Here is a 12,241-nt window from a genome sequence, read left to right as displayed (position 1 = left end):
CTTGAAACCAGAGCCCTGGGCCTTGAAACCAGAGCCCTGGGCCTTGAAACCAGAGCCCTGGGCCTTGAAACCAGAGCCCTGGGCCTTGAAACCAGAGCCCTGGGCCTTGAAACCAGAGCCCTGGGCCTTGAAACCAGAGCCCTGGGCCTTGAAACCAGAGCCCTGGGCCTTGAAACCAGAGCCCTGGGCCTTGAAACCAGAGCCCTGGGCCTTGAAACCAGAGCCCTGGGCCTTGAAACCAGAGCCCTGGGCCTTGAAACCAGAGCCCTGGGCCTTGAAACCAGAGCCCTGGGCCTTGAAACCAGAGCCCTGGGCCTTGAAACCAGAGCCCTGGGCCCTGAAACCAGAGCCCTGGGCCCTGAAACCAGAGCCCTGGGCCCTGAAACCAGAGCCCTGGGCCCTGAAACCCTACCAACTGAGGCACAGTTGATAAATTGGGAATTTTCTTGGTTGACCCCATTGGAAGGAATATCTCCATTTAAAAAAATCAAGGTTTAATATACATAAGCTAGCAAAATATTCTGTTGCTTCTTGGGAAAATGTGATCTCTGGTTCTATAAGGAATTGTAAAGAAAATGAGTTTGGTGGTTGTTGTCATTCGGAGGTCTCTATATTTTAATACTGTGAATATATCACAACAGCGTTGTGATTACAAGACATCAAAGAACAGGAAATACCCATAAGGCAAGAAAAGTGCTGTTCATTTATACTGTTTTGTACCAGTTGGGCATGATTTTAGGTTACAAGTAATAGGATCTACCTTCAGCAGTTCGTGAGGGAAAGTCATTGGTACGTAGGAATTAGGAGCAAACATAGGCAATTCAGCCCTTTGAGCCCACTCTGGCATCTCATTCTTAATTCTTACTTCCCTACCTCTTTCCTTAGCCCTTTAATCGGCTTTTGATCAAATATTTATCTATCTCTTTCTTGAATCCATTGATCGTGCATTCAGGGGCAGTGAGCTCCATAGATTCACAACCCTCTGTGAGAAGTAGCTTCTCCTTATCTCTGTCATGAACCTCCCCCGTCTTACTCTACAACAATGACCTCTTGTTCTAGCCTGTTCTAGAAAGGGGAACACTATCTTTATCAATCCTATTGAGTATTTTACACACCTCAATTAAATCCCCTCTTATTCTTCTGTACTTGAAGTAAAAACCCAAGCTACTCAACCACTCCTCATACAACAGCTCCCTCAAACCTGCAGTCAATCTAGTGAACCCTCTTTGAACTGCCTCCAGTGCCACCACATCCATCCATTTGGTCAAGAAAGTGACCAAAACTGAATACACTACACCAAATGTGATCTCATTAATGCCTTAAACAATTGTAACAAAACTTCTACTTTTGTGTTCTAGACCCTTATCAATAAATGCTAAGATTCTGTTTGCTTTCCTATAACACTCTGCACCTGTATATCTACTTTCTGAGACAAGGACACCCAGATTCCTCTGCACAGATGTCTTTTGAATTTGTTTCCCGTTTAAATAGTAATTTGGCCTTTTATTTTTCTGACCGGGTGAAGTCTCTCGCATTTATCCACATTAAACTCCATCTGCCAGGTTCTTGCCCATTTCCCTAATCTGTCGATACCTATTTGTAAACTTTTTATTTCCTCATTACCAGCCTGCTTTCCCACCTATTTTTGTGTCATCAGCAAATTTTGCTATGTTACACTCTGTCCCTGCATGTAGGTGTTTGATATAGATTGTAAATAGTTGTGGTCTGAGAACTGAACCCTGCAGGACCTCACTAGTTAGAGATTGCCAACTGAAGAAGGACCCATTATCCCAAACCTCTCGTTTCTATCAGTTAGCCAATCCTCAAACCAGGCCACTACCCTACTCTTGGGAACTATCTCTTGGGATCTAAACTCCTGGATCAATGACGTGTGGCACCTTATTAAATGCCTTCTGAAAGTCCAGATAGATCATATCCACAGGATCCCTGTTACCCATCTTCCTGGTTACATCCTCAAAGAACTGTAGCAGATTAGTCAAATAAGACTTGCCCTTCACAAAACTACACTGACACTGATGAATTGAACTTTGCTTTTCCAGATGCTCAGTCACCTTCTCCTTAATGATTGTCTCCAGCAACTTTCCCATCGCAGAGGTCAAACTGGTCTGTGGTTTCCCACTTTTTACCCCTCTTCTTTCTTGAATAAGGGTGTCATGTCAACATGTTACCAGTCCACCGTACCTTTCCAGAATCCAGGGAATTTTGGAATATCACAAGTGATGCATCCAATATCTCTCCTGTCACCTCCTTTACACCCTAGGGTGTAGGCCATCAGCTCCCAGGAACTTACCTATTTTTAAACCTTTCAGTTTAGAACATAGGACATAGAACAGTATAGCACAGTACAGGCTGTTCATCCGTCTGTTATGCCGAGCTATGTCCAAACCCAAGATCAAGCTATCCCACTCCCGATCATTCTGGTGTGCTCCATGTGTCGATCCAATAACCGCTTGAAAGTTCCTAAAGTGTCCAACTCCACTATCACAATAGGTAGTGCATTCCATACCCCAACCACCCTGAGTAAAGAATCTACCTTGGACATCCCTCCTCTATCTCCCACATGAACCTTATAGTCATGCCCCCTAGTAACAGCTACATCCACCTGAGGAAATAGTCTCTGCACATCCACTCTATCTGACCCCCTCATCATCATATAAACCTTTTGTTAAGTCACTTCTCATCCTCCTCTGCTCTAAAGAGAAAAGCCCCAGCTCCTTCAACCTTTCCTCATAAGACCTACCCTCCAAACTAGGCAGCATCCTGGTAAATCTCCTCTGCACTCTCTCCAATGCTTCCATCACCTCCTCATAGTAAGGTGACCAGAACTGCACACAATATTCCAAATGTGGTCTCATCAAGGTCTAGTATAGTTGCAGCATAGCCCCACGGCTCTTAAACTCAAACCCCCTGTTAATAAACACTAACACGCTGTAAGCTGCCTTCACTGCTCTAAGCACTTGAGTGGCAACCTTCAGAAATCTGTGGATATGAACCCCAAGATCTCTCCCTTCCTTCGCATTCCTCAGAACCCTGCCATTGACCTTGTAATCAGCATTCAAGTTTGTCCTACCAAAATGAATCACCTCGTACTTATCAGGGTTAAAGTCTATCTGCCACTTTTCTGCCCAGCTCAGCATCTTGTTAATGTCTGTTTGCAGCCTACAAGAGCCCTCCACCTCATCCACTACTCCACCAATCTTGGTGTCATTAGCAAATTTACTAACCCACCCTTCAGCCCCTCTTCCAAGTCATTGATAAAAATCACAAATAGCAGAGGACCCAGCACTGATCCCTGTGGTACACCACTGGTAACTGGCCTCCAGTCTGAAAATTTTCCATCCACCATCACCACCACCCTTTGTCTTCTATGAGACAGCCAGTTACTTATCCAATCGGCCAAATTTCCTTCTATCCCATACCACCTCACTTTCTTCTTGAGCCTACCATGGGGAACCTTGTCAAACGCCTTACTAAAATCCGTGTATACGACATCAACTGCTGTACCTTTGTCTGCACACTTAGTTACCTCCTCAAAGAATTCAATCAGGACTTACCCCTCACAAAACCGTGCTGACTATCCCAGATTAAACTGCATCTTTCCAAATGGTCATAAATCCTATCTGTCAGGACCCTTTCCATTAACTTATCAACCACTGAAGTAAGACTAACTGGCCTATAATTACCAGGGTCATTCCTGTTTCCTTTCTTGAAGAAAGGAACAACATTCACCACACTGAGTAACTTCTCCCTGGTTATAGTAATTTCACCACGCTCCACTATATTAACTGCAGTTTTTGGGACTATTATTATCTTCTGCTGTGAAGACAGAGACAAAATATTGATTTATTGTCTCTGTCATCTCAGTTTCCCTTTATTACCCCACCATTTCCATACTCTAAAGGGCCAACATCTATTTTCAATATTCTCTTCCTCTTTATATGCTTGTATAAACTTTTGGTGTCAGTGTTTGTTTTCAGCTAGTTTCCTTTCATAGTCCATTTTAGCATTTTTGATGTTGTATTTAGCCACCTTTTGTTGGCGTTTGAAGTTCTCCCAATCCTCCTCCATACCGCCATTAACTTTTGCGGTATTGTATGCCCTCATTTTTGCCCTTATGTTATCCTTGATTTCTTTATTAAGCCATGGATGATTTTTCACCCTTTTGCAATTCCTCTTCCTCTCAGGAATGATCTTCATTGAGCTGCCTTTAATATCTCCCTAAACAACTGCCACTGTTCTTCCACCATCCTCCCCTTTAATACCCTTGCCGTGTCGTCTTGGGCCAACTTTCCTTAGGCCTGTGTGAAAAATAGAAGTACCACATATAGAGGGAGACAGAGGTTATCAGATTGAGATACTTTCTAGACTGAAAATTGCGTCCAAACGATAGCCATATATATGTGTTTAAAGCAGCAAATGTGGCATAAAGTCATGATATTCTAATAGAGAAATCCATCAAATCAAATTCCATATGATTGCTGGACAAATACTGAGGCTAGTTCTTTAACTCTTGTCCTGCTAAATAAATTATTTTTTGTGCTTTTGATAATGTTTTGTCTCCAACGAAAACCTTTGCAGGAAAACATTTTTATGAGTAACTTCTCTTTTCTTTTCAGTTTATGTGGAGTAGTAAAGCATGGTGTTAACCCAGCAGACTGCTCTTCTGCTGAGCGTTGTATCCTCGCCTACCTCTATGATCTCTACACCTCCTGCAGTCATTTAAAGAGCAAGTTTGGAGAACTCTTTGGGTAAGAGTTGGAGATATGTTTCAGTTAAGTATGTGAAAATTTTATTACCTAGATAATTTGGAGTCATTTGGTGGAAAGTCTGGGAGAAAGTTTATGTAGAAATAGATTGAGGGAAATCTTTCTGCAAACCATGGATATGTTTCAAAATTCAAATTGACTAGTGCAAAATATTTGCTGAATTTCCCTACTGACCCCTTTTTAACGCTTACAAATGGACAAGACGTAACAAACAACTATTTGGGCAATTAAGTGTGTTCCTTCCTTGGACTATGTGTAATCTACTCAACCGTGAACTCTATACAATTTTTATAATCTCTTTAGAGAGGATTAATTATCCCTAAAATGTTTTCAGAACAATTATGCATCATTGTATGTCCAGCATTCAAGCTTAGCTTTGTGCTCTACAGGCAACCCAATCCCAACCCGCTGCTTCAGCAGCACAGGAAGTGTAATGTTTAGAGATGTAGGAATGGGAGGAGACCATTTAACTCGCCTAACCTATTCTGCCATTTAGTGACATTATGGCTGACCTGCGACATAACTCCATTTACCCATCTTTTTCTTTGGGTAATAAAAATTTTATCAATTTCAGTTTTAAAATTCACAATGCCTTTAACATCAATTGCTGCTTGCAGAAGAGAGATCCAAACTCTCTCACCCTTTACATGAAGCGTTTCTGGTTTCTGTCCTGAAAGGTCTGTCTGTGATAATTGATACCCTTTGTCCTATTCTACCCAACAAACAAAAATAATTTTTGTAAGTCGGTACATTCATTCAATTTAAATCTTCAAAACACCTCTTAGCTTTCTTAATTCCAGCTCTAGTTTGTGTAATTATTCCTCATAATTTAATCCTTGGCATCCATTTATTATTCTGGTAAATCTACGCTGTACTCGCTCCAAGCTCAGTATAACCTTCATGAGGTGTGGTGCCCAGAACACCTCAATACTCTGGATTGAGTCTGCTCTTGTCTTTGTACAGCTAAAGCACAAATGCTAACACTTTTGTACTATTCTTCAAGATATAAAGATCAGTATTCCATTAGCCTTTTGGATTATTTTCTGTACCTGTTTGTGCCCTTTTAAAGATCTGTGTACTTGGTCCCCAGTCTGTTTGGCCTTCCAATGTTGTAGCTTTTATTACTTAAAAAGTACCCCATTCCCATCCTTTTTAGGTTCAAACTCACGTTTTCCTACGCTGAAATCCTTTTGAGAATTTTGCTTATTCACTTTAACTATTGATATGTTTGTAATTTTATGCTTCCATCTTCACTGTTTATATTGCCATTTATCTTTGTGTTAAGAAGATTGCAGTTGTCAGTTTTCAAAGGGCTCACCTTACTTTTGACCACCTAATTTTCCCAGTGAAATTGTAAAAGTCCTTCATGTTGATTTTGATATCCCTCGCAAGTTTTTTTTCATACACTCCTTTTTTATAGAATTTACTATTTGCTTTGTCATCTCTTGCTGATCTTGTATCTCTTATTTGCCAGGATGTTTCTCTTTATGCATTTTTGGAGAGTGGAATATAATCACTTTTAATCTGTACCTATGTAACTACTGTAAATGGGCAGGCTGTAAACTAGGCAGAGGGAATGGGAACCACTTATTTTTCTGGCAATGAAAGAAGAAACAAAGTGAGTAGATGATTGGTGGAGTGTTTACTAGAATAAGAAATACTAAGAGGAGTTAGAATAAGGGGGAATGCTATAAGGTCTAACTTAGATTTATGGTGCATCTGTGAAAACACTAAGCATACTAATTAAGTTTGAGAGCTGCAGGTGAAGATACCACTTGGAAATATGATCTTAAGAGAACTGGCTCATAAAAGGGCAGGTCTAAGTCCTCAATATTCCTAGGTACAAGATTTTTAAGGAAAGATAGGAAAGGCAGAAAATCAAGAGAGGTGAAAGCATTAAGATGAAGCAAGAGGACGGCCAAGAGATGTCAACAAAATCTATTAGTTAGAGTTGAGAAATCTTTGAGTAGTTGTTACCTAAGAACATAAGAAATAGGAGCAGGAGTAGGCCATCTCGCCCTTTGAGCCTGCCCCGCCATTCAATAAGATCATGGCTGATCTGTCGTGGCTCAGTTACCTTACTAAATATATCCTGCAGGTCAGCAATTAGTGGGAAAGGTATGGAGAAACAAATTTCCAGGGAAATTATAAAGTGGTGTAAAACTCAAGAGTAGTGATACTGGTGGACTTCCGTTGCCCTAACAAACTGGGATAACGTAATCCTGTCCCCTACACTATCCCATACCTTCCCCGTTGTTCTTCCCCTTTCTCCCCCCTTTCAACAGCATAAAATCTCCCGAAAAAACAAGAAAAACCTGCGGCATGGTGGTACAGCGATTAGCACTGCTGCCTCACAGCGCCAGGGAGGATTCCAGCCTTGAGTTACCATCTGTGTGAAGTTTGCACTCAGAATGAGTGTCTGTGTGGATTTCCTCTGAGTGCTTTGGTTTCCCCTTTCAGTCTAAATATGTGCAAGTTAGGTGGATTGGCCATGCTAAATTGCACAAGATGTGTATGTTCAGGGGATTAATGGGGTAAATATGCAGGGTTATGGGAATAGGTCCTGGGTGGGATGCTCTGTCAGAGAGTTGGTGCAGACTCAATGGACTGAATGGCCCCCTTCTGCACTGTAGGGATTCTATGACTCTTAACCCATTATATTTCTACCACCTCTTAATTCTGAAAGTATGTTATGTTCAACTCGGAATATAATTCAGTTTCTCTCTCCATAGATTCTGCCAGGCCTGCTGAGCATTTTCAGCATTTTCTGCTTTTATCATGCAAGGGAGTTTGTGCTTTATGAATTCAGGTATTGAGGACAAAAGGGAAAGAGTTGGAATGAACCTTTATAAAATGTTGGTTGGCCTCAACTTGAATATTGTATCTAATTCTGAGCACTGCACTTTCGGAAAGATGTAAAAACATTAGATAGATGGAGAAACTAGAGTTCTTCTTAAAATGAGAGGAGATTCCCTAGAGATACTCAAAATTATGAGGGACCAAGACTGAATGGATAGAAACTCCGTCCACTGGCAGGAGAGTCAGGAATCAGTGTAAAATGAATGGTTAAAAAACCAATGGCAACATAAGTAAAATCTCTTTTTTCTGCAGCAAATGGTAGAAACTGGAATACAAAGCTTGAAAATGGGGTGGAGGCATATTGTGGCTTTCAAAAAGGATTTGATTAAATACCTGAAGAGAGAATTTTCAGGACTACAGGGAAAAGACTTGGGACATGTCTTTTCCCTGTAGCCAGTTTGCTCTTGCAGAGAGTTGGCATGGACATAGTACAATGACACCTTCTTGTTATTCTACTTGTAGGGATTTCAGACCACAGCCTTTCACTTGCCATCTTTTGACAAATCTTGAAAAATAGTTTTTAAATTTAAATTTTAATAGAATTTAATTGTTTATTTTTGTTGTAAGTGATGCCTGTTCCAAGGTCAAGAATACCATCTACAGTAATATTGATCCTTCTGACTCCAACATGCTCTGGGAACCTGAGTTCATGATTGATGCCATTGAAAATCCATCTGCCCACAACTTCAGCCAATCCATGCTTGGTAAAATACTGAATGATAACCCAGCCAATCGCTATAGCTTTGTTTGCAACGCACTCATGCATGTCTGTGTGGGACATCATGACCCTGATCGGTAAGAGCCTCACTAATTTTATATCTACCTAAGTTTATATCTGTAGAGGGAATAATGTGGCCAGCCACGTTAGCATTTTTATATTTGTTGTTCGAAGCCAGCCGATTTGATGTGAAAAAATGTCAGGAAAATATATTAATTCTGAAGAAATGCAGAATGTCTGTTCAATATAGTTAGTGTTCCTGTAGCATGACCCATTCACTTCTGGAGTCGAGATTAAAACCCAAAGCAGAATAATTAATTGACAAATATTTCCAGTCTGCAAATTGAAGTAAAATGAGCACTGACCAACCAGCTCCTGATGAACATAGCTTCACATTAAATCTGCTAAGAATTCAACCATGCTGTATAAAATTATCAGTCTTGACTAATAGACTAGAAACATAGCTGAACAAGGAAACAGAAGTGTCACACTGACACAGTGACAGAGCCAATTTGAGACTGGAAGTTAAGGCTTGTTGTTGAGATTCAACAGTGGGAGCTGGCATCTATATCTTGTGCTGCACTTGACCTGGGAATATTGGATGAAAGATTGAAAATGTTGTCCCTGAAAAGTAGTGAATATAGCAATAAGTGGCTAGAAAAATATTGTAGCCGAATGGTGAAGTGAGGCATTTAAAGGCTGACAAAACTGATGACAAGAAATGTTCAATTCCAGGAATAGTAGGACGTAGAATGACTTCAGCTCTTGTTCCACAGCTCTCATTTAACCTTTTGACATCCAGAACCAAAGAAGAGCAAGTCTCTTTGTGTTGTGATGCTGAAAATCCAACATGTTGCATAGCACTGTATATTTTACTGGTTGGAATGTCAATTATTTTCTTCTTTTAATACTTCCTAATGACAAGGCAGTGAATTTATTTTTGAATATTAAAGCAGCTAGTTCAGATTTATTTTGGTGCATTATATTTTCATCAGACCAAATACTGGTACTGATGGAGCTTCTGTTGACTTGTGAACATTGCTGTTCAGTTTTTAATTTTTATATTCATTTTGTGCTTATCAAGCTGAAGAATTCTGATGTTTAGAAAAGTGATTCCTTCCAGATTTACCTCAGTCAATGTGCCTTAACTCCAGCTTGAGAAGGCCAGTCCTGACTCTCTAATATAATTATTTCCATTCCCGGTTAATTGTCCTCAAGCCTCTTTGAATGAGACTGCTGATCTAATATCATGTCGTTCTGTTATAGCAAGTTTAATCATGTGGACTCAATCGCACTTGCAAGAAAAACGTGCATTTGAAAAAGGTTTGCTGCTGTTAGTTTTGGATGAAATTCAAGAGACGAAAGGACTGTGTACTAAAACTCAATGCATCAGCCTTTCATCGTGAACCTCTTGTGTTGAGATTTTGCTGCTGTTTAGGAGTGTGTTTAATTGTTGCTCTGTGGGTGAAAACAAATCTTTTACTCATCTGCAGGGTCAGAGGACTTGTGATTGCAAATGCATAAAGTAGGCTGGTTAACTATTGTTTCCTCAAGTATAACTCTTGCATATTTGCTGCTTTCAAACAAGATTATGTAACTGTTCTTTGCATATTTTTATACACCTCTTTTTTTTGTTTAGCGTGAATGACATTGCTATCCTGTGTGCAGAACTGACTGCCTATTGCAAGGCTTTAAGCGCTGAGTGGCTTGGTGTGCTTAAGGCACTTTGCTGTTCATCCAATAATGGAACTTGTGGCTTCAATGATCTTCTCTGCAATGTTGATGTAAGTATTATTGCATCAAGAAGGTGTTTAAAGTTTTAAAGGTTTTGGGAGGTTAAATTCATCCTTTGACTTTATTGCGTGTCATTTTGTTAACATGATGTTTGCCAGTGATCACTACCATAAAGCTGTCTCTGTGGTGAGTTGACAAGTAATGTGTGATGCAAAACAGCAAGTGAATACTACTACTTGAGGGGGAGGACATCTGTTTAAAGGTTCGAGACAGATTTAATTATTCAGTTTACGATGACTCCTTAATAGTATCATTCAAATGGTAACCATTTAGAAAAATGTGCCAACAGCATTTAATGAATTTCTGGAGACGAGAAGTGATGTATTGAGAAACTTGGATTGAGATGAACTGGGTTTTAAAACCTGTTACTAAAAATGCTACCTTTTTTTTCAGTCTAACACACTGGTTGAGAGTTTGAGTAGAGACCAAACCTATGTCTGCACACTTTTTTGTATCCTGGTAATGTTGGGTGCATAGGACCTGCTGTAATAGCTCATTGGCCATAATACTGAAAATTGTCCTTTTAGAACTGCATTTAATTCCAATCTGTATAGGAAGGTGAAAGTTTCATCCAGTTTTAAGAAAGGATCTGTCTGAAACATGCTTGGGCCATTTCCATCCAGTTTTATAGTCAATAATGTTTGCAGTAGATTTGAACAATACTCTCACTCAGTAGTCATCCTCATTCTAGCCAAAGGATGGAACTTTGAAGGGCCAGGCTGGTTAAGTAGGAGATGATCCTTTCAAGTTAGGGTTAAGAGTAATTTGTGGTGATAAAGTAGTTGACAATTCAGAAGACCTTAATCAATACAAACACTTATTCCTTTGAAAAGCTGATCGACTGAAAAAGTCTTGAGAACAAACACTGGGAAATGGTTCACTGGATTTTTTTTTGCTGGAAGAGGCACGTTTAAAAACAGGTGGTTTATAATTCATTTGGGTAAATTACAAAGTATAGCGAAAGGAGGAGAAAGCTCATGTCTACAGGCAACTTTAGACATGTGCCTCTAAGTCTCTAAGAGCTCAAAAGCTAGCCTGTACTGCAGTCTCACTTTTACCACGTCAAAACTTGCATCCCTTTTGTTCTTCTAAATGGACATTCAGTGCTGCATTCCCAATCTCTATCTTTATACGAATTCTAATTCATCAGAACCTTTTAAAAAAAAAAGTTCATTCTCTGGATGTGGATGTTACTGTGGTTTATCATCCATCCTTAATAGCCTGAAGAACAACTAGATTGCAACTGAGTAGCTTGCTAAACAAATTAAGTGGGCCTTGAAAAGTCACCCTCGTTGGTGGAGTCATGTAATAAGCTGGACCAGGTACAGCAACAGGTTTCCTATGCTACGAACGAGCATAATTTTTATGCCAATCCAACAGCTTCATGGTTACTTTTACTAGTACCAGTTTATTTTAACATCTTCAATTGTGGCAGAACCTCTGGAATTCCTTCCCAAAGTTGTTGTACTATCACTTATCTCTCCACTTTCAAAAGCTTTCTTAAAAACACAGTTCAAAGTTTGAACTCTGTTCTCTGCTGTCTCGTGAGAATATTGATATAAGGGCAAAACAATATATAGTGTATGAGAAGGTGGTGCTGGTTAGTTGGCAGGTAGACACTGTTAGAGGTGTTGTCATAGAGAATATACCAGGCGACTGACAGTTAACTGCCGAGCATTGTTTGAAATTTGTTAGGCAGTTTGATTCTGATTGGCCAAGACATTATCCTGAGGGACAAGTCAGCGAATGGCTGTCACTATTTTGTTCAGCAGAAACAGATGCAGTATGTTGTTTCTATCTGCAAAGAACAGCTATGTGTATTAATATATTTATCTCAAGGACACACCGTCAGTGAGTATGGTATATTAAAGAGATAAGAGTAGTGGACCCAGAAGCAGACAGATGGTAACTGGTTTAATGCTTTTACAAGTTTTGCATATGACCCTGCACTGGAGAACCTGCTACTATTATTGCTGAAGCTCTGGAAAGAGAAATGAGCCTATGACCTTCTGACTGAAGAAGCAGTTGCTGCCACTGAGACTAGCTGATGTATGTTCTCAGGAGCAAACAATTTCCGAGGTAA

At 40.0% G+C, this 12,241-nt stretch overlaps 1 protein-coding gene across 1 annotated transcript in view; it reads left to right on the top strand.

Moving 5' to 3' along the window:
* The window catches only part of med12 (mediator complex subunit 12), a 181,741-nt gene that overhangs the window by 101,538 nt on the left and 67,962 nt on the right, over positions 1-12,241 (top strand). The window contains exons 20-22 of the mRNA XM_080187507.1: positions 4,638-4,769; positions 8,214-8,441; positions 10,004-10,148. Of these exons, the coding sequence (XP_080043633.1) occupies positions 4,638-4,769; positions 8,214-8,441; positions 10,004-10,148 (505 nt within the window). The remainder of the gene's footprint in view (positions 1-4,637; positions 4,770-8,213; positions 8,442-10,003; positions 10,149-12,241) is intronic.

The sequence above is a fragment of the Carcharhinus amblyrhynchos genome, chromosome 4 (genome assembly GCF_965287045.1).
Source record: "Carcharhinus amblyrhynchos chromosome 4, sCarAmb.v2.hapA, whole genome shotgun sequence".
Lineage (NCBI taxonomy): Eukaryota > Metazoa > Chordata > Chondrichthyes > Carcharhiniformes > Carcharhinidae > Carcharhinus > Carcharhinus amblyrhynchos.
Note: the sequence above shows the minus strand (reverse complement) of the source record. Positions and strands in the feature narration are given on the sequence as shown.